The sequence below is a fragment of the Ranitomeya imitator genome, chromosome 2 (genome assembly GCF_032444005.1).
Source record: "Ranitomeya imitator isolate aRanImi1 chromosome 2, aRanImi1.pri, whole genome shotgun sequence".
In the NCBI taxonomy this organism is placed as follows: domain Eukaryota; kingdom Metazoa; phylum Chordata; class Amphibia; order Anura; family Dendrobatidae; genus Ranitomeya; species Ranitomeya imitator.
Genome location: NC_091283.1, coordinates 365,085,404 through 365,110,006, shown reverse-complemented (window position 1 = coordinate 365,110,006; position 24,603 = coordinate 365,085,404). Strand labels below are relative to the sequence as shown.

Sequence of the window (24,603 nt, the reverse complement as noted above, 5' to 3'; positions counted from 1 at the left end):
ACAGGTCCTGTGCGCACAGAACAGCCATATATGTGGTGTGCGGCTCTGCAGCTGGAGGTAGGTGCTGGAGATTACTGGGCACAGGGGGCAGTAACCCCTTCAGCACTGAGATGATTTTGGTTCTTTTCTGTTGCCATTTTATAAGACTTAGGCCACATTTACACAGTCAGTTTTTGGTGAGTTTTTTACATCAGTATTTGTAGCCGAAACCAGGAGTGGAACAATCAGAGGAAAAGTATAATAGAAACATATTATTATTATTATTATTATTTATTGTTATAGCGCCATTTATTCCATGGCGCTTTACATGTGAGGAGGGGTATACATAATGAAAACAAGTACAATAATCTTAAACAATACAAGTCATAACTGGTACAGGAGGAATGAGGACCCTGCCCGCGAGGGCTCACAATCTACAATGCACCACTTCTGTATTTATCACCCACTCCTGGTTTTGGCTTACAAATACTGAGGTAACATACTGACCAAAAACTGAACATGTGAACATGGCCTTATAAAGTTTTTCTTTTACTCTGATAGCTACATGCAACCCAACTGGTAAGACAAGAAACATAGAAACATATTTTTCTCACACAGTACAGTGCCCTTTTATTGGATCACACACAGTATAATGTTCCCCCAGTACCACCATCCCCCCCACACACAGTATAATTTTCATAATTAGATAAATATATTAATATTTTACCATGAACCTCACTACTAAGTCTATTATTATTATTATTTTTTATTTGTATTTTTTTTTCTTATTTGCATATTCACTAATAATAATTTTTCAAATATTTTCATGTTAATTTTTAATAATACTATAGCAACCAATTATACAAAAGGGAGGCTACTTAAATCTCCATTACAACTATATTTTCTTATATGGTGGATCTCAAATATATTCCCACAATATAATAAGAAGAAATTAGATATCCACCCACATGCTATACTGTTCCATGGGTATATACTCAACGCATCTGGGATGTCTAGAAAAATAAAAATACAAAAAGAAACAAGATTCAGGAAAGAAAATCCAGATCAACCAAATTACATAATCCGATTGATCTCATAATATTTATTGAGACCATTTGGAGACAAAGTACCGTATTTAAGGTAAAGATCCAATAAGCCTCTCTACAGAGGAGAATTTTTTGGATATTTCCTCCTCTTCTGGGGACATTAATCTACTCTAACACCTGACATTTCAGTTGTGCCACAGAATGTGCTTTCTCTGGAGATGGGAGAGTTAAAGTACCGTACCGACCTGCTGTGTAGTCTCTCCAATCTATAGGGAACTACAGGAGATTTAATCAGAGACTGTACATTACATTTGTTAATATACATGTAAAAAAAAAACGTTAATATAAAAACTTGTACCGGTACAGGGGGGGGGGGGGGGGGTGACTAAAATATTCCCCCTTTATCACATTGTTGCACTGTTAAATGGTCGGTATGCAGGAAATTGAAGAAAGGAGAGAGAAAATAAGAGAGTGCTACTTAAGCGCAATATATAACATAAAATAACAGGTGATACTAATGTATATACTCACCTGTAACGTTTGTGCAACGCTATGATGGAATTTGATAATAAATGGGATCTGACCCTGTGACTTGCCGCCCATTCGATTTAGATGGCGTTGTGTGATTCCTGTTCTATTCACAGCTCCAAATGGAGAGATTTCAGAGGTGCTTCCCTCTTAGGCTAGGTTCCCATTGCGTTAATGGGTTAGCGCTAACGGACAGCGTTGCACGGCGAAAATGTCGCAATTAACTCCGTGCAACGGGTCTGTTAGCGCACCCATTGACAGCAATGTGATTTTTCTCTGTAGCGCATCGCTAGCGCGTGCCATTTTTGGCACACGCTAGCGATGTGCCGTTCTTTTGTGACGGACCGAGGCACGTCCGAGGTCCGTCCCTCGCTACCGCAGATTGGGGATCTGCGCTAGCGGGGACGGCGAACGCGGCCACAAAATAAACATTGCGTTAGTGCAATCCGCTAGTGCTATGCGATTAACGGATTGCCCTAACGCAATGGGAATCTAGCCTTATGGAAGGGTTTCCAAATAGACGTAAAATGTGGAACAAAAAATTCACTAGTTTTTGCACACAGGTTACAGAAATAAAAACAATAGTATGAATAAATCTGTAATATCTATCAAAATACACTATTTTTATAGATATTACAGACTTATTTATACTATTGTTTTAATTTCTGTAACCAGCATCCAAAAATCAATAATGCTAGTGGATTTGTTTTAGAATAAATACAATTTTAAAAGCACACAAATGATTTAATCTCTACTATGAATACCACATGGAGGTTTGTTCCACATTTGACGTCTATTTGGGATCCCTTCCACAAGAGTGAAGCGCCTCCGAAATTTCTTCCACTTTGTGGCACTGCACTATTCTCTGGAATTACGATGTTGGAATCGCTTTCTTCAAACAAAAAAAAGGATGTGCACTATCAAAATGTTATACACTGCTTTTTTATCAGTGTTTTCCCTGTATAGATCACTCTCAAAACCTCCATCTTCATTTTTGATCACCATAGTATCAAGAAAATTAATTCACTGTGAATAAAATGAAAAAGTAACCTGTAATTTTTCCCATATACTATTCAAAATAATGTAAAACATTTGTGTTTCTTGTGGCCCCATCTAATGTAAAAAAAAATATTGTCTATAAACCTGCTGTATCTTGGCAATTGTCGTAAAAAAATGATGATTGTATGTAAAATGTTACTCAAAAATGTCATGTAAGTATTTGCGCATGGGGGGTCACATTGGCACCCATCGCTGAACCCTTTCTTTGATGTTGAAATGTATCCTGAAATAAACAGTTTTCATATAAAACTAATCCCTGAAGTTCAATAATGAAATCCCTTTGTATCTCGGTGAAGTTATTCATTTACAGAAGACAACTAACCACATTCAGTACCTTATGATGTTCCATAGAGGTGTATAAACTTCTTGCATCAATCATAACAATAATCGCATTGGGAGAGATATAAACGTTTTTTATTTTCTTTAAAAAATCTCCAGTATCAAGCAAGAACGACTTGCTATTCTTAGTTAAAGGGGTCAAAATACGTTCCAGTGTAACTGACAGCAGTGACAAGACCGAACCAAAACAACAGCCAAAAGGAGGAGAACAGAAAAATGGTCCGTGGTCACCCCCTGCAGAACCATTCCTTTTATATGGGTTGTCTTGCTCTTTGCCTGTCATTTCTACCTGTTATCTGTTCCATTTCCACAGCGACAGGATAAATTGATTCACAATCTGTACTGGTTCATAACTGGACAGGTTGATTTCACAGAAGTGTGATTGACTGGGGGTTACATTGTGTTGTTTGTGTTTTATTAGTAGACGTAAAGAAGAAAAAAACTGGAAAAAAAATAATCTGTTTCCCTTTATTATCTCTAGTAATTGTATTATTGCATAGGATTCTTTATGATGTTACATCGGCTCATCTTCTTTCCATTTCAGGTTCCTATGATATCGGCTCCCCTAAGTGGAAATCTATATAAGAGAATTTTCCTGATTGACCCTTCAAGGATGGATAGGGACAGGGACAAGATGGCGGAGAGGATCTTACACCTCACCCGCAAGATCCTCTTCCAGCTTACTGGAGAGGTGAGAGATTCTGATGATGTCACATTACATCATTCTTATCTATGGGAATAACAGATGGACAGAACTGGAGAGGTGAGGATTCTGGAAATGTCTGTAGGGAGATTTTTTAATGTGTCTCTCCATAACCAGGATTACACGGTCGTGAAGAAGACCTCTAGTGAGAACTGTCAGGCCCCTGTATGTGAGGGATGGGGAAGACCCCTGAGCCCTATCACAGGGCCTCCCACTCACCTGCTTATACATGAAGACATCAATGACCAGAAGATCCTAGAACTCACCTTCAAGATGATTGGGCTGCTGACTAGAAAGGTGACACTGCTGGGAATGCTGGGACATTATACAGTAATGCTCTGAAGGGATCGGGGGATGACGATATCATTGTATGTGTTAGGTTCCTATAAGGTGTCAGGATGTCGCCGTCTATTTCTCCATGGAGGAGTGGGAGTATTTAGAAGGACATAAAGATCTGTACAAGGACATCATGATGGAGGTTCCGCAGCCCCTCACATCACCAGGTAATATGACTACACATACAAGGCCTATAATTATCTGTATGTAAAGAATGAATTCAGTCCCTCTATGTGTTTCCTCTAGTTCTATCCAGTAAGAGGACAACACCGGAGAGATGTCCCCGTCCTCTTCTTTCTCAGGAATGTAAACAAGAAAATCTCAATATTCCTCCGTATCATCAGGTAGATGGAGAGAAGCTGTCATGAGATCTCCCCTATGATGTGTAGATGGCTGTGAAGGTCTTGTCCTCAGTCTTGTTTTATCCGCCAGTATTACCGTATATACTCGAGTATAAGCCGACCAGAGTATAAGCCGACCCCCCTAATTTTGCCACAAAAAACTGGGAAAACTTAATGACTCGAGTATAAGCCTAGGGTAGGAAATGCAGCAGCTACCGGTAAATGTCAAAAGTAAAAATAGATACCAATAAAAGTAAAATTAATTGAGACATCAGTAGGATAAGTGTTTTTGAATATCCATATTGAATCAGGAGCCCCATATTATGCTCCATAAAGTTTATGATGGCCCCATAAGATGCTCCATATTAAAATATGCCCCATATAATCCTGCATAAAGGTTAATAATGGCCCATAAGATGCTCCATAGACACATTTGCCTAATATAATGCTGAACAAATGTTGACTATGGCCCCATAAGATGCTTCATAAAGATATTTGCCCCATATAGTGCTGCACAAACCTTGATTATGGCCCCATAAGATGCACCATACAGACACTTGCCCCATATAGTGCTGCACAAACGTTAATTAGGGCCCCATAAGATGCTCCATACAAACATTAGCCCCATACAATGCTGCACAAACGTTATGGCCCCATAAGATATTTGCCCCGTATAGTGCTGCACAAACCTTGATTATGGCCCCATAAGATGCTCCATACAGACACTTGCCCCATATAATGCTCCACAAATGTTAATTATGGCCCTATAAGATGCTCCATAAAGATATTTTCCCCATATAGTGGTGCACAAACGTTAATTATGGCCCCATAAGATGCTCCATACAGACATTTGCCCCATACAGTGCTGCACACACGTTAATTATGGCCCCATAAGATGCTCCATACAGACATTTGCCCCATACAATGCTGCACAAACGTTATGGCCCCATAAGATATTTGCCCCATATAGTGCTGCACAAACCTTGATTATGGCCCCATAAGATGCTCCATACAGACACTTGCCCCATATAATGCTCCACAAACGTTAATTATGGCCGCATAAGATGCTCCATAAAGATATTTGCCCCATATAGTGCTGCACAAACATTAATTATGGCCCCATAAGATGCTCCATACAGACATTTGCCCCATACAGTGCTGCACAAATGTTAATTATGGCCCCATAAGATGCTCCATAAAGATATTTGCCCCATATAGTGCTGCACAAATGTTATGGCCCCATAAGATGCTCCATACAGACACTTGCCCCCTTTGCTGTGATAAAAAAAAATAAATCACATACTCACCTCTCTGTCGCTCAGGCCCCCGGCACTTTCAATATTCAACGCACTTTGTTCCAGGACACCGCTCCATCTTCAGCATCTTCTGCACGGACGATCAGGCAGAGGGCACGCACTAACCACGTCACCGCGCCCTCTGACCTGAGCGTCACTGCAGAAGACGCTGAAGACTGAGCGGCGCCGGAACGAGGAGCGGTGAATATCGCGCAGCGCTCCCCCTCCCCATTATACTCACCTGCTCCTGGCATGGTCCCTGCAGGTCCCTGCTTCCCGGCGCCGCAGCTTCTTCCTGTACTGAGCGGTCACCGTTACCGCTCATTACAGTAATTAATATGCGGCTCCACCCCTATGGGAGGTGGAGCCGCATATTAATTACTGTAATGAGCGGTACCATGTGACCGCTCAGTACAGGAGGAAGCTGCGGTGCCGGGAAGCAGGGACCGTGCCAGGAGTAGGTGAGTATAATTAGACAGCCCCCCGCCCCCTCCCCTGCCGACCCCTGGGTATGACTCGAGTATAAGCCGAGAGGGGGACTTTCAACCCCCAAAAATGATCTGAAAATCTCGGCTTATACTCGAGTATATACGGTATATGTTTTATAATTGTGTAATGAGAACGGTGGAGATGGCAGGATTAGAGCTGATCATAGATGTGACTTCTCCATCTGTCTGTGACTTGTACAATATTTGTTTCAGGGTGAAGATCTGACCCATGATAATACTATAGAGACCTATGTGATTGGTGATGAGTGGTGTAAAGAGGAGATTCCTACATATGACTACCCAGGTGAGTAGTAACCACTAAATGCAGAGAAGTCACAGATTCTTCTCATTCTCTAGATGTGGCTACTTTATCTTTGGTGTAGTCCAGCGATATAACAATCAAGTAGTCACCGTTCTCCTGCTAAACACAAACTGTCCCCATTACATTGGGCATTGGAAGTTCTTCTGTTGGAGTGAGACCTGTTCCGGCCAGAGTTTACAACTCGGAGAATGCTCCCAATTACCTCGAATTAAAAGATGCTGACCCTTACCTTCCAAGATCTCTAAACTGCAAAGCCAAATGACAGCGTACGTAGAATGTGCTGAAAACATAGAAAATCATGTGAAGAAAAATATAGTCCATACGGTGGGCCTTGCTTTTATCATGAGACACCAGACCTTGTCCTTTTTATTTAAATGCTCCAATCTAAACAATAGGCACAAACATAAGAAGTATAATACAATTATCTTTTATTTGTTTACATTTTCTCCATTCTTTTTTTATTTAAACACTTCCTCTACATCCCCTAATTCAGAGAAGAGAAATGAAGATAAAACCCTTTAATCCATAATTCTTGCCCATATTTCCTAAGCTGTTTGCTTCTACTTATACCAGCAATTAATTTTATGGGACCTGTAACTTAAAGTGAACCTGTCAGCAGTTTTGGCCAATATAAGATATGGCCATCATTTTTCAGGGCTTATATACAGCATTCTATAGGTCAGAGAGCTCCGGCACCTGCGCACTGCAGTACTTTGTGCCTCTGTGGATGATGCAGGGTCTCGTCATCCACAAGAAGCAAGCAGGAGGGCGGCGACCATAAGTAGATGGGAGGCGCCGGACCAAGACTAGCAACACCTATCGGAATGGACCACCCCGCATGTGAGTATAATAAAACTTATTTTTCAGTTCTTCCAGGTCGGGTTGGAGGCTTATATACAGCATTATAGAATGCTGTATATAAGCCCTGAAAGGTGATGGCCGTATCTTATATCGGCCAAAATTGCTGACAGATTCCCTTTAACCTGTTGTTAACATATCCTATTTGTAGAAGTTATCAAGTTCTTAAAAATAATTCCCATTGCAGATAATAAAGAGTGAAGTAATTCGATTAGATAGTAGGATAATCCATCTTGGCTCCTCTAGAATAACAAAATTTTAAAAAATTACCGTATACCGCGAGTGCGTATCAGCCAAGTTTTTCAGCACATTTTTGTGCTGATAAAGCCCCCCTCGGCTTATACTCGAGTGAGAGTCCCAGAAGATGGAGGAGGAGTGGCAGCGGCAGAGCCATGGGCGTGAAGTGCAGTGAATATTCATGCACTTAAGTAGCGGGCACACGTGATTGCCCCATCGCTGCAGGAAGCCAGCGGCTGCGACTACTGTGCCCACTATTGATGATAAATGAATATTAATTTTCCTTTCAGAGCGGGCACCTGTAATCGCCCCGCCGCTGCAGCCGCTGGCATTGGAACAAGACACTGCGAGGGAGCGCAAGGAGGGTAAGTAAGATGGTTTATATTTTAAAATGTTTTTCTGTTGGGGGCAATGCATACCAGGATAGGGATGAGAAGCCATGTAGACCAGGATTTGGATGAGGAGCCATGCGTACCAGGATAGGAATGAGGAGCCATGCATACAAGGATAGGGATGAAGAACTATGCATACCAGGATAGGGATGAGGAGCCATACGTATCAGGATAGGGATGAGGAGCCATGTGTACCAGGATAGGAAGGAGGAGCCATGCATACCAGGATAGGGAGGAGGAGCCATGCATACCAGGATAGGGATGAGGGGACAATGCATACCAGGATAGGGATGAGGGGCCACGCATACCAGGATAGGGATGAAGAGGCCATGCATACCAGGATAGGGATGAGGAGCCATGAAGACCAGGATAGGGAAGAAGAGCCATGCATACAAGAATAGGGATGAAAAACCATGCATACCAGGATAGGCATGAGGAGCCATGCAATCCAGGATAGGAATGAGGGAGCAATGTATGCCGGGATAGGGGTGAGGGGGCCATGCATACCAGGATGGGGATGAGGGGACCATGCATACCACGATAGGGATGAGGGGGCCATGCATAACAGGATAGGGATGAGGGGACAATGCATACCAGGATAGGGATGAAGAGCCATGCATACCAAGATAGGGATAAGGGGTCATGCATACCAGGATAGGAATGAGGGGACAATGCATACGAGGATAGAAGTGAGGGGGTATGTATACAAGGATGGGGGATGAGGAGGCTGTGCATACCAGGATGGGGATAAGGAGTCAGGCATACCAGGATGAGGGGACAATGGATTCCAGGCTTATACTCGAGCCAATACGTTTTCCCAGTTTTTTGTGGTAACAATAGGTGCCTCGGTTTATGTTCGGGTCTTCTTATACTCGAGTATATACGGTAAATGACAAAACAATATTCAGCTTTCTTCCAAAATTCCCTAATTTTCTTTAAATTCCCTAATTCCCTAATTTTACATAATTCCCAATACATCTGAGATAGATCTGCTGCCTCTTAGTTACACATGAGAAAACCGGGGACGGTGCAACCTGTGAATATATTGGAACGTGTTAAAGGACGGGGTTCCTCCACAAATTACTAAACTTATGGTATCAAAAGGGGGAACTCTCCCTGCACCTCTAATGAGGTCCGATATTGGCTATTAATGCCAAAATTCACTACTAATAATTAATATACACTTAATGCCACAACGTTACCTTTACCTTATACCAGAGGTCCCCAACGTTTCTGACCTTGAGAGCCACAGTCGGCTCTGAGAGAAGGTCGCGAGCCACATCCAGCCTTGAGAGAGGGTCGTGAGCCACATTCAGCTTCCGCCCCCTCGCAATAGTGGCAACCAAGCCCCCATTACAGGTATAATGGTAACCAAAGCTTTTCCTGTTGTGAATTCTGTGGTCAAGCTCCCTCCTGTGGTCATGAATGGTACTTCGGCTGGTTCTGTCCATGGGCTTCCTCTGGTGGTTGTGAGTGGGGCTGCAGCTTCTGAGTTTCCTTCCACAGGTGACGAGGTTAATTCGTTAGCTGGCTGCTCTATTTAACTCCACTTAGATCATTGCTCCATGCCACCTGTCAATGTTCCAGTATTGGTCTAGTTCGCTCCTGGATCGTTCTTGTGACCTGTCTTCCCAGCAGAAGCTAAGTTCCTGCTTGTTTTTCTCTTGTTTGCTATTTTTCTGTCCAGCTTGCTATTTTGATTTTTGTCTTGCTTGCTGGAAGCTCTGGGACGCAGAGGGGCGCCTCCGCACCGTGAGTCGGTGCTGAGGGTCTTTTTGCGCCCTCTGCGTGGTCTTTTTGTAGTTTTTGTGCTGACCGCAAAGTTACCTTTCCTATCCTCTGTCTGTTCAGTAAGTCGGGCCTCTCTTTGCTAAATCTATTTAATCTCTGAGTTTGTAATTTTCATCTTAACTCACAGTCATTATATGTGGGGGGCTGCCTTTTCCTTTGGGGAATTTCTCTGAGGCAAGGTAGGCTTTATTTTTCTATCTTTAGGGCTAGCTAGTTCCTTAGGCTGTGACGAGTTGCATAAGGAGCGTTAGGAGCAATCCACGGCTATTTCTAGTGTGTGTGATAGGATTAGGGATTGCGGTCAGCAGAGTTCCCAAGTCCCAGAGCTCGTCCTGTACTATTAGTAACTATCAGGTCATTCCGTGTGCTCTTAACCACCAGGTCCATTATTGTCCTAACCACCAGGTCATAACAGTACAGGTGGCCCAAAGTATTAATGCATCTCAATAGAGGGATAAGAGAAGTTCTGAGACCATTTTTTTTTCTTTGCACTGTGTTTTGTCTCTCTTTTCCCCTTTACCTCTGGGTGGTTCAGGATACAAGTGTAGATATGGACATTCAAGGTCTGTCCTCTTGTATGGATAATCTCACTGCAAGGGTACAAAACATTCAAGATTTTGTGGTTCAGAATCCGATGTCAGAGCCTAGGATTCCAATTCCTGATTTGTTTTTTGGGGATAGATCTAAATTTCTGAATTTCAAAAATAATTGTAAATTGTTTCTTGCTTTGAAACCTCGCTCCTCAGGTGACCCTGTTCAACAAGTGAAAATCATTATTTCTTTGTTATGTGGCGACCCTCAAGACTGGGCATTTTCCCTTGCGCCAGGAGATCCGGCATTGCGTGATGTTGATGCGTTTTTTCTGGCGCTTGGATTGCTTTATGATGAACCAAATTCAGTGGATCAGGCAGAGAAAATCTTGCTGGCTCTGTGTCAGGGTCAGGATGAGGTAGAGATATATTGTCAGAAGTTTAGGAAGTGGTCTGTACTCACTCAGTGGAATGAATGTGCCCTGGCAGCAATTTTCAGAAAGGGTCTCTCTGAAGCCCTTAAGGATGTCATGGTGGGATTTCCCATGCCTGCTGGTCTGAATGAGTCTATGTCTTTGGCCATTCAGATCGATCGACGCTTGCGTGAGCGTAAATCTGTGCACCATTTGGCGGTATTATCTGAGCATAGACCTGAGCCTATACAATGTGATAGGACTTTGACCAGAGCTGAACGGCAAGAACACAGACGTCGGAATGGGCTGTGTTTTTACTGTGGTGATTCCACTCATGCTATCTCCGATTGTCCTAAGCGCACTAAGCGTTTCGCTAGGTCTGCCACCATTGGTACGGTACAGTCAAAATTTCTTTTGTCCGTTACTCTGATTTGCTCTTTGTCATCCTATTCTGTTATGGCATTTGTGGATTCAGGCGCTGCCCTGAATTTGATGGACTTGGAGTTTGCTAGGCCCTGTGGTTTTTTCTTGGAGCCCTTGCAGCATCCTATTCCATTGAGAGGAATTGATGCTACGCCTTTGGCCAAGAATAAGCCTCAGTACTGGACCCAATTGACCATGTGCATGGCTCCTGCACATCAGGAGGATATTCGCTTTTTGGTGTTGCATAATCTGCATGATGTGGTCTTTTTGGGGTTGCCATGGCTACAGGTCCATAATCCAGTATTGTATTGGAAATCTATGTCTGTGTCCAGCTGGGGTTGTCAGGGGGTACATGGTGATCTTCCATTTTTGTCTATTTCGTCATCCACCCCTTCTGAAGTCCCGGAGTTTTTGTCGGATTACCGGGATGTATTTGATGAGCCCAAATCCAGTGCCCTACCTCCTCATAGGGATTGCGATTGTGCTATTAATTTGATTCCTGGTAGTAAGTTTCCTAAGGGCCGACTGTTCAATTTATCTGTGCCAGAACACGCCGCTATGCGGAGTTATATATAGGAATCCTTGGAGAAGGGTCATATTCGCCCGTCGTCGTCACCATTGAGAGCAGGGTTCTTTTTTGTGGCCAATAAGGATGTTTCTTTGAGACCTTGTATTGATTACCGCCTTCTTAATAAGATCACAGTCAAATTTCAGTACCCTTTGCCGCTGCTGTCTGATTTATTTGCTCGGATTATGGGGGCTAGTTGGTTCACCAAGATAGATCTTCGTGGTGCGTATAATCTTGTGCGTATTAAACAGGGCGATGAATGGAAAACAGCATTTATTACGCCCGAGGGCCATTTTGAGTACCTGGTTATGCCATTCGGGCTTTCTAATGCTCCATCTGTGTTTCTGTCCTTTATGCATGACATCTTCCGAGAGTACCTGGATAGATTCATGATTGTATATTTGGATGATATTTTGGTCTTCTCGGATGATTGGGAGTCTCACGTGAAGCAGGTCAGAATGATGTTCCAGTTCCTTCGTGCGAATTCTTTGTTTGTAAAGGGGTCAAAGTGTCTCTTTGGAGTTCAGAAGGTTTCATTTTTGGGTTTCATTTTTTCCCCTTCTACTATCGAGATGGACCCTGTTAAAGTCCAGGCCATTTATGATTGGACTCAGCCGACATCTGTGAAGAGTCTGCAAAAGTTCCTGGGCTTTGCTAATTTTTATTGTCGCTTCATTAGTAATTTTTCTAGTGTTGCTAAACCGTTGACTGATTTGACCAAGAAGGGTGCTGATGTGGTCAATTGGTCTTCTGCGGCTGTGGAAGCTTTTCAGGAGTTGAAGCGTCGTTTTTCTTCTGCCCCTGTGTTGTGCCAGCCAGATGTTTCGCTCCCGTTTCAGGTCGAGGTTGATGCTTCTGAGATTGGAGCAGGGGCTGTTTTGTCGCAAAGAAGTTCTGATGGCTCGGTGATGAGACCATATGCCTTCTTTTCTAGAAAGTTTTCGCCTGCTGAGCGCAATTATGATGTTGGCAATCGAGAGTTGTTGGCCATGAAGTGGGCATTCGAGGAGTGGCGTCATTGGCTTGAGGGAGCCAAGCATCGCGTGGTGATCTTGACGGATCACAAGAATTTGACTTATCTCGAGTCTGCCAAACGGTTGAATCCTAGACAGGCTCGTTGGTCGCTATTTTTCTCCCGTTTTGATTTTGTGGTTTCATACCTTCCGGGCTCTAAGAATGTGAAGGCTGATGCCCTGTCAAGGAGTTTTGTGCCCGACTCTCCGGGTGTTCCTGAGCCGGCAGGTATTCTCAGAGAGGGGGTAATTTTGTCTGCCATCTCCCCTGATTTGCGGCGGGTGCTGCAAAAATTTCAGGCTGATAGACCTGACCGTTGCCCAGCGGAGAAACTGTTTGTCCCTGATAAATGGACTAGTAGAGATATCTCTGAGGTTCATTGTTCGGTGTTGGCTGGTCATCCTGGAATCTTTGGTACCAGAGATTTGGTGGCTAGATCCTTTTGGTGGCCGTCTTTGTCATGAGATGTGCGTTCTTTTGTGCAGTCCTGTGGGACTTGTGCTCGGGCTAAGCCCTGCTGTTCTCGTGCCAGTGGGTTGCTTTTGCCCTTGCCAGTCCCGAAGAGGCCCTGGACGCATATTTCTATGGATTTTATTTCGGATCTCCCTGTTTCTCAAAAGATGTCGGTCATTTGGGTGGTTTGTGATCGCTTCTCTAAGATGGTCCATTTGGTACCCTTGTCTAAATTGCCTTCCTCCTCTGATTTGGTGCCATTGTTTTTCCAGCATGTGGTTCGTTTACATGGCATTCCGGAGAACATCGTTTCGGACAGAGGTTCCCAGTTTGTTTCGAGGTTTTGGCGATCCTTTTGTGCTAGGATGGGCATTGATTTGTCTTTTTCCTCGGCTTTCCATCCTCAGACAAATGGCCAAACCGAACGAACTAATCAGACTTTGGAAACATATCTGAGATGCTTTGTTTCTGCTGATCAGGATGATTGGGTGTCCTTTTTGCCTTTGGCTGAGTTCGCACTTAATAATCGGGCCAGCTCGGCTCCTTTGGTTTCGCCGTTTTTCTGCAATTCTGGTTTCCATCCTCGTTTCTCTTCAGGGCAGGTGGAGTCTTCGGACTGTCCTGGTGTAGATACTGTGGTGGATAGGTTGCAGCAGATTTGGACTCATGTGGTGGACAATTTGACATTGTCCCAGGAGAAGGCTCAACGTTTCGCTAACCGCCGGCGCTGTGTGGGTCCCCGACTTCGTGTTGGGGATTTGGTTTGGTTGTCGTCTCGTTATGTTCCTATGAAGGTTTCCTCTCCTAAGTTTAAGCCTCGTTTCATTGGTCCGTATAAGATTTCTGAGGTTCTCAATCCTGTGTCATTTCGTTTGACCCTTCCAGCTTCTTTTGCCATCCATAATGTATTCCATAGGTCGTTGTTGCGGAGATACGTGGCGCCTGTGGTTCCATCCGTTGATCCTCCTGCCCTGGTGTTGGTTGAGGGGGAGTTGGAGTATGTGGTGGAGAAGATTTTGGATTCTCGTGTTTCGAGACGGAAACTCCAGTACCTGGTCAAGTGGAAGGGTTATGGTCAGGAAGATAATTCCTGGGTCTTTGCCTCTGATGTTCATGCTGCCGATCTGGTTCGTGCCTTTCATTTGGCTCGTCCTGGTCGGCTTGGGGGCTCTGGTGAGGGTTCGGTGACCCCTCCTCAAGGGGGGGGTACTGTTGTGAATTCTGTTGTCAAGCTCCCTCCTGTGGTCATGAATGGTACTTCGGCTGGTTCTGTCCATGGGCTTCCTCTGGTGGTTGTGAGTGGGGCTGCGGCTTCTGAGTTTCCTTCCACAGGTGACGAGGTTAATTCGTTAGCTGGCTGCTCTATTTAACTCCACTTAGATCATTGCTCCATGCCGCCTGTCAATGTTCCAGTATTGGTCTAGTTCGCTCCTGGATCGTTCTTGTGACCTGTCTTCCCAGCAGAAGCTAAGTTCCTGCTTGTTTTTCTCTTGTTTGCTATTTTTCTGTCCAGCTTGCTATTTTGATTTTTGTCTTGCTTGCTGGAAGCTCTGGGACGCAGAGGGGCGCCTCCGCACCGTGAGTCGGTGCGGAGGGTCTTTTTGTGCCCTCTGCGTGGTCTTTTTGTAGTTTTTGTGCTGACCGCAAAGTTACCTTTCCTATCCTCTGTCTGTTCAGTAAGTCGGGCCTCTCTTTGCTAAATCTATTTAATCTCTGAGTTTGTAATTTTCATCTTAACTCACAGTCATTATATGTGGGGGGCTGCCTTTTCCTTTGGGGAATTTCTCTGAGGCAAGGTATGCTTTATTTTTCTATCTTTAGGGCTAGCTAGTTCCTTAGGCTGTGACGAGTTGCATAGGGAGCGTTAGGAGCAATCCACGGCTATTTCTAGTGTGTGTGATAGGATTAGGGATTGCTGTCAGCAGAGTTCCCACGTCCCAGAGCTCGTCCTGTACTATTAATAACTATCAGGTCATTCCGTGTGCTCTTAACCACCAGGTCCATTATTGTCCTAACCACCAGGTCATAACATTTTCCACAAAAAATCAATCACCCAAAGCAGTACACAAAGATCCATGGGTTCCTACAATACCCCCCATTCAGTATTCTCCTATAAAGAACTCCCAAGACACTGTCACATCCAGCTTCAAACATCTCCTCTGACAGGTGGGGTCATCGTGTCTCCAGCATACCATACTTAAATCATCTCAAAACCCCTAAAAACAGTATATGTAAATCCAGATCTGCTCTTCTATGCAGAGCTGCTCACAAAATTCACCATTTTCAGATGTGCTCTTCATACCTGTTTGCTAGACCTGGAGCTAGTGCACTAAGCTGACAGAAAGCCGCGAGCCACAATTCATGGGACCGCGAGCCACATGTGGCTCCCGAGCTACAGGTTGGGGACCCCTGCCTTATACTATACACTAACTGTTATCTATTCCTTATATTATATACTAACTGAGACAAAACCGTGTATCGATAAAGGGTATTTATTACACACACAAGTCTGCAGTCTATAACATACATATATATACCCAAGCTGGCGACTATAAATATATATATATATACACAATGTACGGATATTACAACACTAATACAGTAATACCACTACAGTATACAGTGATATCCCAACAGTATCACACAGTAATAACTAACAATATCCAGTAATATCACAACAATATCACCACAATATAAAAACGCACAATTAACTGCCCGATTACCCAAATCACACATGCAATATCAGCCCTCCCATCTATAGCTTACTAACCCTAAGGCCTAAGAGGTTACATGGCCTAGTAATAAAAGGGGATACAGATATACTCAATCACCATGTGGATCCATGATCATTCCAACATGCAGGTACAGCAAAAAAGGCAGAGCACATGTGTCTTGTGCCTTTTATGTCCAGCTAGAAGAGGTGTGTCCAGCCCCAGGTGTGTGGGGATGAGGTCACAAGTCTATTGTCCACTGGCCTAAGTCCTAAATGAAACCTGATATACCAGCTTGAGGAGGGGGCTACTGAGCACATGTGGGGGAATTATATATCACTAAACACATCTCTACATAAAGATATACATTTTGGAGCACTTCCCTTCTACAGAACGTTCTCTCATGTGACATAGAGAAGAACAAAAGCAGAATTTACAATTATTTCCAATTGTGTAAGATAAATCCAAGATCTGATTCCCAGAATTTATTCTCTTCTGAAAGTCAATTCATCGAATATTTTTACAGTGAACAAATTCTTTACAGATTTTACTTGACAATAAATATAATCCATGAAAAGATATATTCCCCCAAAACAAAAAAGCCGAGGTGAAGACTGTATAGAACGTCTTATCAGCAGATAAGAAAAGAAATCTGAATCCTATAATCCTACTTGTATAAGAAGTCCCTATTCTCATATTTGTATCAGTAAATACGTGCAGTCTATTGGTTACGAAATACCTACAGTGGGGAAAATAAGTATTTGATACACTGCTGATTATGCATGTTTTCCCCCCTACAAAGAATGGATAGGTATGTGATTTTTCTGTGAGAGACAGAAAATCAGATTGTATGATTTCTATATGTTTATTTCATACAATAAAATGCAAATTAATTATTTTATACAATAGAAAAACAGAACTTAATATTTGGTACAGAAACCTTTTTTTGCACTTACAGAGGTCAGACGTTTCCTGTAGTGTTTGACCAAGTTTGCACTCACTGCAGCAGGGATTTTGGCCCACTCCTCCATACAGATCTTCTCCAGATCTTTCAGGTTTCGAGGCTGTCGCTGGGCAACAATGAGTTTCAGCTCCCTCCAAAGATTTTCTTTTGGCTTCAGGTCTGAAGACTGGCAAGGCCACTCCAGGACCTTCAAAAGCTTCTTACGGATCCACTTCTTAGTTGCCCTGGCCGTGTGTCATTGTCATGCTAGATGACCCAGACACAACTTCAATTCTCTTAGGCTAGTTTCACACTAGCATTTGGAAGGGCTGCGGAGGGCTGCGGACTTACTCTGTGAAGCCCCGCCACCTCTTCATTCAGTTCCGCCTACGGCTGCATGCGGCGTGCGTATCCTATCTTTAACATTGGGTACGCAGGCCATGCGGATGTATGCGGATGCCTCTGCATGCATCATTTTCACGGTGCGCCTATCGCAACATGTTGCAATTTGTTGCGGTCGGCGCAGCGTGAAAACGAGGCATGCGGAGGCATCTGCATACATCCGCATGCCCTGTGTACCCAATGTTAAAGATAGGATACGCACGCCGCATGCAGCCATAGGCGGAGCTGAATGAAGAGGCACGGCAGTGGGCGGGGCTTAACGGATGAAGTCCGCAGCCCTGCCAAATGCTAGTGTGAAACTAGCCTTAATGAGGAAAGGAGGTTGTTGTCCAAAATCTAGCGATACATGACCCCATAAATCCTCCCTTTAATACGGTGCAGTTTTTCTGTCCTGTTTGTAGAAAAGCACCCCCACACTATGAAGTTTCCCCCACCGTGCTTTACTGTTTGGACGGTGTTCTACTCCTTCTTCCCCCAAACACGGCAAGTGGAATTGATACGAAAAAGTTCAATTTCGGTCTCATCTGACCACATGACCTTCTTCCATGACTCCTCTGGGTCATCCAGATGGTCATTGGCGAACTTGAAACAAGCCTGGACATGTGCTGGAGTGAGCAGGGGGACCTTGCGTGCCCTGAAGGATATTAATCCATGAAGGCGTAGTGTGTTACTAACTGTAATGTTTAGACTGTGCTCCCAGCTCTTCAGGTCTTTGACCAGGTCCTCCCATGTAGTTCCGGGCTGATTCCTGACCTTTCTCAGAATAATCCTTACATTATGAGGCGAGATCTTGCATAGAGACCCAGACCAAGGAAGATTGATATTTATCTTGTGTTTCTTCCATTTTCTATTTTCTGATAATTGTGCCAACAGTTGTTGCCTTGTCACCAAAGCTGTTTAAATATTGTCCTGTCATCCATCCCAGCCTTGTGCAGGTCAACAATTTAGTTCCTGGTGTCCTTGGATAGCTCTTTGGTTTTGGCCATGACGGAGAGGTTGGAGTATAATTGTGTGGACAGGTGTCTTTTATACTGGTAAAAAGTTCAAACAGGTGCAATTAATACAGGTAATGAGTGCAGAGTAGGAGAACTTCTTAAAGAAAACAGGTTTGTGAGAGCCAGAATTCTTGCTGGTTGGTAGATGATCAAATAAGTATTTCATGCAATAAAATGCAATTCAATTATATAAAAATCATACAATGTGACTTTGTTTTTTATTTTTGGATTCTGTTTCTCACAGTTGAAGTGTACCTGATAATAATGATAATGATAAAAATTGCATACCTCTCCATTTTCTGTAGGTGGGAAATCTTTCAGAATCGGCACTAGATCAAATACTTATTTTCCTATCTGTAGGTTCTGTAGGTTTGTTTGGTACCTAAATATGTATGTAAGGTGGAACAGGGCCAGCAAAAAATCCAAACATCTAATACTTATCTCCTCGCTGATTTCTTGGGCCGCCATGCTGCTTGCTGGCCAACTTCCGAACTTCTTCTTTCCATCATAGCTCGCCGCATTTGTCTTCTTCACTATAGGCCAGGATTTCCATCCGTATCCGGTTTGTTATAAGGTTGTGATATAGCGTAGTTAAGATGTGTGCCACAAAATTAAGATGCGAAGTGACCCCCAAGGCTTGGATGCAGCCAGAAGTGCTGTCTTATACTGAAGAGTCCAGAGATGACTTTTCAGTTTCTGTGAGAAATAAACAAACTAATTTCAAAGATGATTACGATAAACTACACAAAATAACATTAAACTGATGTCATGATATATCTCTAAGCTGTGCAAGGTTGATGTTTCTAATATAAATGTATTGACTTTTTCAGTAGATGCATTGGCATGGCTGGTAACCCTGCTGTGAGGATGACATACTGTGTGAGGCCTTTGTGGGAACATCATACTATTTTGTGGCCTGTGGGTGGACATCAAAATGGGGGATGTGTTTTGTGGGGCATCATACAGTGTGGGGTCTGTATGAGGACATCATACTGTTTGAGGGGCTCTGTAAAGGCATCATATTGTGTTGGGACTTGGGAGCTGTTAATCAAGGTACAAAGGCTGAATAATAGAAGCCTTGTGATTATTTTTTTTTATTTTATAAACTTCATAAAAATAGTAAATATAAATGGTTTTCAATATCTTTTACTGATAACCATACATGTTACAATAAGCCAACGCAACACACCAAATTCTGCTCAATATAAATTTATAAAATTTAATGTAAAACAATAATAATGATCAGAATTAAATTTGGTTTGATGGTTCGGACCTCTAGAAGAGTCGCAGAGTCTCATGTGGCCCAATGGGAAAATTACTTGCCCAACGCTATATGTGCATATGAGACATGGCATATACAACTTTATCCAACTGGCCAACATTAATCCTGGCCTAATAGGCAGTTCGCACAGCAATGCAAGTGAATTTGTTGTGTTCGGTGCTGTGCCATGATGGCAAAAATATGTCTCCCATATCTATAAAACCTACACCTGACACTAAAAACCTAATATTTATTTGTGGTAATTTGGCCCTGCAAAGTCTGGGACTTTGGGCCATGTTGCCTTGAAGTCAGAAACCTAATTGCATAGAGACACAAAAGTGTCAGCACACCATCGTTGTTATTTCATTTTGGTAATGAGTATGACCACTTCCAAACAGGTGGCTACACCACTAACCTTGTGCTTTGCGAGGGGTCATTGAGCACATGGGCGAAAGAGATTTTCAGCTCTTTTTCTCATGGCCTTGATTTGCAATTCATTGTGAAGCCATGCTGTCCTATTCTCAATATGAGGGTGACACAAACATTAAACATATTTGTTGTTTTTTTCACTAAAATGTAGATTTAATCCAACTTTCATCATTTTGACAGGATAGAAAAAATTGATTTCACAATTTATTTTGCAGCATCTCTTGAATTTGACAATGTTTTACTGTTTCAGCATCAGAAGGGAAGGAGCGCCATTTAGCTATTGGAACCCAGATTTGGGTGGAATAGTTTGTGGGCACCATTTCTGTACCCCTTATTTTGCATGACAAGCAGAAACCAGAACAGTAGAAAATTCCATAAAATGACTCCTTTCCCCATTTTCATTAAATATTTTGACCCCACAGGCACTTTCTGGAAATTTTGTTGCAAAGTGAAAACTGGAAATATGCCATTTTGTGTCCAATTCATAGGGACCAGCTTGTTCTTCTGGAAACATGCACACAATATATTTTAAGTGGGTTCTTCCTATTAAAGCAATGTGAACAATAACATTGTTTGGGCACATTACAAGGAACAGAAGAGATGGGGACATTTTCTCATTTGGCTTATTGAAGCCATGTTGCTTTTCAAGACTCTTTCAGCTACTAGTAATGTGGAAACCATCAATTTTAACATTGAAAAATGACGGACATAATTGTGGTCTTGTTTTTTGTCGGCTGAGTAGAATCTATTGTTGGTATAATTTGACCTACATAACAGTGACTTATTATTCTGGTATTTGGCAGGCAGAATGAACAAAGAGAATCCAAACATCATGGGATTCTGATGGATTGTGAAATTATTTTTGCCTCAGCAAAAAAAATGAATTTTTCTACATAATTTGCAATTTCTATGTGTATTATTTTTAGAAATGCTATAAAATATAATTGTTAAAAATATTTTATAAAAAATAACCATCTTTGTTATTGGCAGATGACTGTGCAAGAAGATCAGAGGGACAAGTGACATCTTCCATTTTTAAACCAGATGACCTTGATATCACACAAGAAATAACTAAAGTAAATGCCATTATTCTAGATCTATCATCCCTTCACAGCGAAGATCTATCATCTGATCTTTTTAAGCAGGTTTTATCTTCTGATTCATCACAAACTATTAAGAAAAATAAAAGTCACAAAAGAGGAATTAAAAATCAAGCTGCTCTTACAGCAAAGAAGCCATTATCAAGTGCAGAACATAGAAATAATTTTTCCTTGAAAGTGTCTTTTGTTACACACAAAAAAGTTCACACAAAGGAGCAAAGGTTTTCTTGTTCAGAGTGTGGTAAATATTTTAACAAGAAATCACAGCTTGCTAGACATGAGAGAGTTCACACAGGGGAAAGGCCATATTCATGTTCAGAATGTGGGAAATTTTTTGTAGATAAGTCAACTCTCATTAAACACCAGAGAATTCACACAGGAGAGAAGCCATATTCATGTTCAGATTGTGGGAAATGTTTTGGAAATAAATCAATTCTTGTTGAACATAAAAATCTACACACAGGGGAGAAGCCTTTTTCATGTTCAGAATGTGGGAAATGTTTTGCAAATAAATCAAAGCTTATTAGACATCACAGAATTCACACAGGAGTGAAGCCCTTTTCATGTTCAGAATGTGGGAAATGTTTTCATCGGAAATCGGCTTTAGTTGTCCATCAGAGAACTCACACAGGTGAGAAGCCCTTTTCATGTTCAGAATGTGGGAAATGTTTTGCACGGAAATCAAAGCTGGTTAGACACCAGATAATTCACACAGGGGAGAAACCTTTTTCATGTTCAAATTGTGGGAAACGTTTTAATTGGAAATCAAGTTTAGTTGTCCATCAGAGAATTCACACAGGAGAGAAGCCTTTTTTATGTTCAGAATGTGGTAAATGTTTTAAAATAAAATCAGCTTTAGTTATCCATCAGAAAACTCACAAAGGGGGTAAACCTTTTTCATGCTCAGAATGTGGGAAATGTTTTGTAAATCTGTCAAATCTTGATAGACATTACATACTTCACACAGGGGTGAAGCCTTTTTCATGTTCAGAATGTGGGAAATGTTTTAATCAGAAATCATATTTAGTTGTCCATCAGAGAATTCACACAGGGGAGAAGCCTTTTTTATGTTCAGAATGTGGGAAATGTTTTACAACTAAATCAAAGCTTTTTACACACCAAAGAATTCACACAGGGGAGAAGCCATATTCATGTTTAGAATGCGGGAAATGTTTCAAACAGAAATCAAATCTTTTTAAACATCAGAGAACTCACACAGGGGAGAAGCCATGTTCATGTTTAGAATGTGGTAAATGTTTTAGGCAGAAATCAGATTTAGTTGTCCATCAGAGAATTCACACAGGGGAAAAACCTTTTTTATGTTCAGAATGTGGGAAATGTTTTGCAGAGAAATCAAGTTTTGTTATACATCAGAGAACTCACATAGGGGAGAAACCTTTTTCATGTTCAGAATGTATGAAATGTTTTGCAGATAAATCACATCTTGTTAGACATCAAAAACTTCACACAGGGGAGAAGCCATATTCATGTTTAGAATGTCGGAAATGTTTTAGTCAGAAATCAGATTTAATTGTCCATCAAAGGAGTCACACGGGGGAGAAACCTTTTTCATGTTCAGAATGTGGGAAGTGTTTTGCAGTTAAATCACATCTTGGTAGACATCAGATAACTCACACAGGGAAGAAGCCATATTCATGTTTAGAATGTGAGAAATGTTTTAAACAAAAATCCCTTTTAGTTGTCCATCAAAAAACTCAACACGAGGAGAAACCATATGTGTTGACAAATTACAAGAAAATACATAATAGAGACAGTCAAAGTCATGAAAAATAAGTACCGTATATACTCAAGTATAATCCGAGATTTTCAGCCCACTTTTTGGGCTGAAAGTAACCCTCTCGGCTTATACTCGAGTTGGCAGGGGAGGGGGAGCGGAGCTGTGTAATAATACTTACCTGCTCCTGGCGCGGTCCCTGCACGTCCCTGGTTCTCCGGGCACTGACAGCTTCTTCCTGTAGTGAGCGGTCACATGGTACCGCTCATTACAGTAATGAATATGGACCCGACTCCACTCCCATAGGGGTGGAGCCGCATATTCATTACTGTAATGAGCGGTACCATGTGACCGCTCACTACAGGAAGAAGCTGCTGGCGCCGGGGAACAGACGTGCAGGGACTGCACCAGGAGCAGGTGAGTATAACTCAGTGCGTAATATTCACCTGCTCCCTGTTCCACCGTCGGTGCCGCTGCATCTTCCGCGTCCTCTGCAGTGACGCGCAGGTCAGAGGGCGCGATGACACAATTAGTGCGCTCCGCCCTCTGCCTGAACGTCAGTGCAGAGGACGGGGAAGACACAGCGGCGGTCGGCGGTGAATCGGGGAGCAGTTGAATATAGCAAGTGCCGGGGGCCTGAGAGGTTAGTATGTGATTTTCTATTTTTTTAAACGCAGCATATGGGGCAAATATCTGTATGGAGCATCTCATGGGGCCATGTGCAGCGTTATATGGGGCAAATATCTGTATGGAGCATCTTATGGCGCCATGTGCAGCATTATATGGGGCAATTATCTGTATGGAGCATCTTATGGGGCCATGTGCAGCATTATATTGGGCAAATATCTGTATGGGGCCATGTGCAGCATTATATGGGGCAAATATCTGTATGGGGCCATGTGCAGCATTATATGGGGCAAATATCTGGTGCATCTTATGGGGCTATGTGCAGCATTATATGGGGCAAATATTTGTATGGGGCCATATGCAGCATTATATGGGGCAAATATCTCTATGGAGCATCTTATGGGCCATGTGCAGCATTATATGGGGCAAATATCTGTTTGGTGCATCTTATGGGGCTATGTGCAGCATTATATGGGGCAAATATTTGTATGGGGCCATATGCAGCATTATATGGGGCAAATATCTCTATGGAGCATCTTATGGGGCCATGTGCAGCATTATATGGGGCAAATATCTCTATGGAGCATCTTATGGGGCCATAATCCACATTTGTGGAGCATTATACAGGGCAAATGTGTCTATGGACCATCTTTTGGGGTCATAATCAACATTAGTGCAGCATTATATGGGGCATATTTTAATATGGAGCATCTTATGGAGCTCATCATAAACTGTATGGAGCATTATATGGGGCTTATTTTGTATGGAGCATCTTATGGGGCCATCATGAACTGTATGGAGCATTATATGGGGCTCCTGATTCAATATGGATATTCAAAAACACTTAAACTACTGATGTCTCAATTAATTTTTCTTTTATTGGTATTTATTTTTATTTTTGAAATTTACCAGTTGCTGCTGCATTTTCCACCCTAGGCTTATATTCGAGTCATTAAGTTTTCCCAGTTTTTTTGTGGCAAAATTAAGGGGGTCGGCTTATACTCGGGTTGGCTTATACTCGAGTATATATGGGAAATGAGATAGAAAAGCAATTTAGAATTTGCATTAGAATTAAAATATATGTAGTTCCTGATAGACATCGCTTAGGCTACTTTCACACTTCCGTCTTCTGGGCTGTCGCAATCCGTCGTTATGGGGAAAAAACGGATCCTGCAAATGTGCTTGCAGGATGTGTTTTTTGCCCATAGGCTTGTATTAGCGACGGATCGCGACGGATGGCCACACGTCGCATCCGTCGTTCGACGGATCCGTCAATGTAGCGTTT

General features: G+C 42.5%; 1 protein-coding gene across 1 annotated transcript; it reads left to right on the top strand.

Annotated features, from left to right (window-relative positions):
- LOC138663873 (zinc finger protein 665-like) lies at window positions 1-22,936 on the top strand. The gene is made up of 8 exons (XM_069750237.1): window positions 1-57; window positions 3,496-3,642; window positions 3,772-3,951; window positions 4,034-4,157; window positions 4,237-4,334; window positions 6,328-6,418; window positions 7,822-7,896; window positions 20,847-22,936. The coding sequence occupies exons 1-8, from the start codon at window positions 31-33 to the stop codon at window positions 22,748-22,750; spliced, it is 2,646 nt and encodes an 881-aa protein (XP_069606338.1). The 5' UTR covers window positions 1-30; the 3' UTR covers window positions 22,751-22,936.
- Window positions 22,937-24,603: the final 1,667 nt, after the last annotated feature.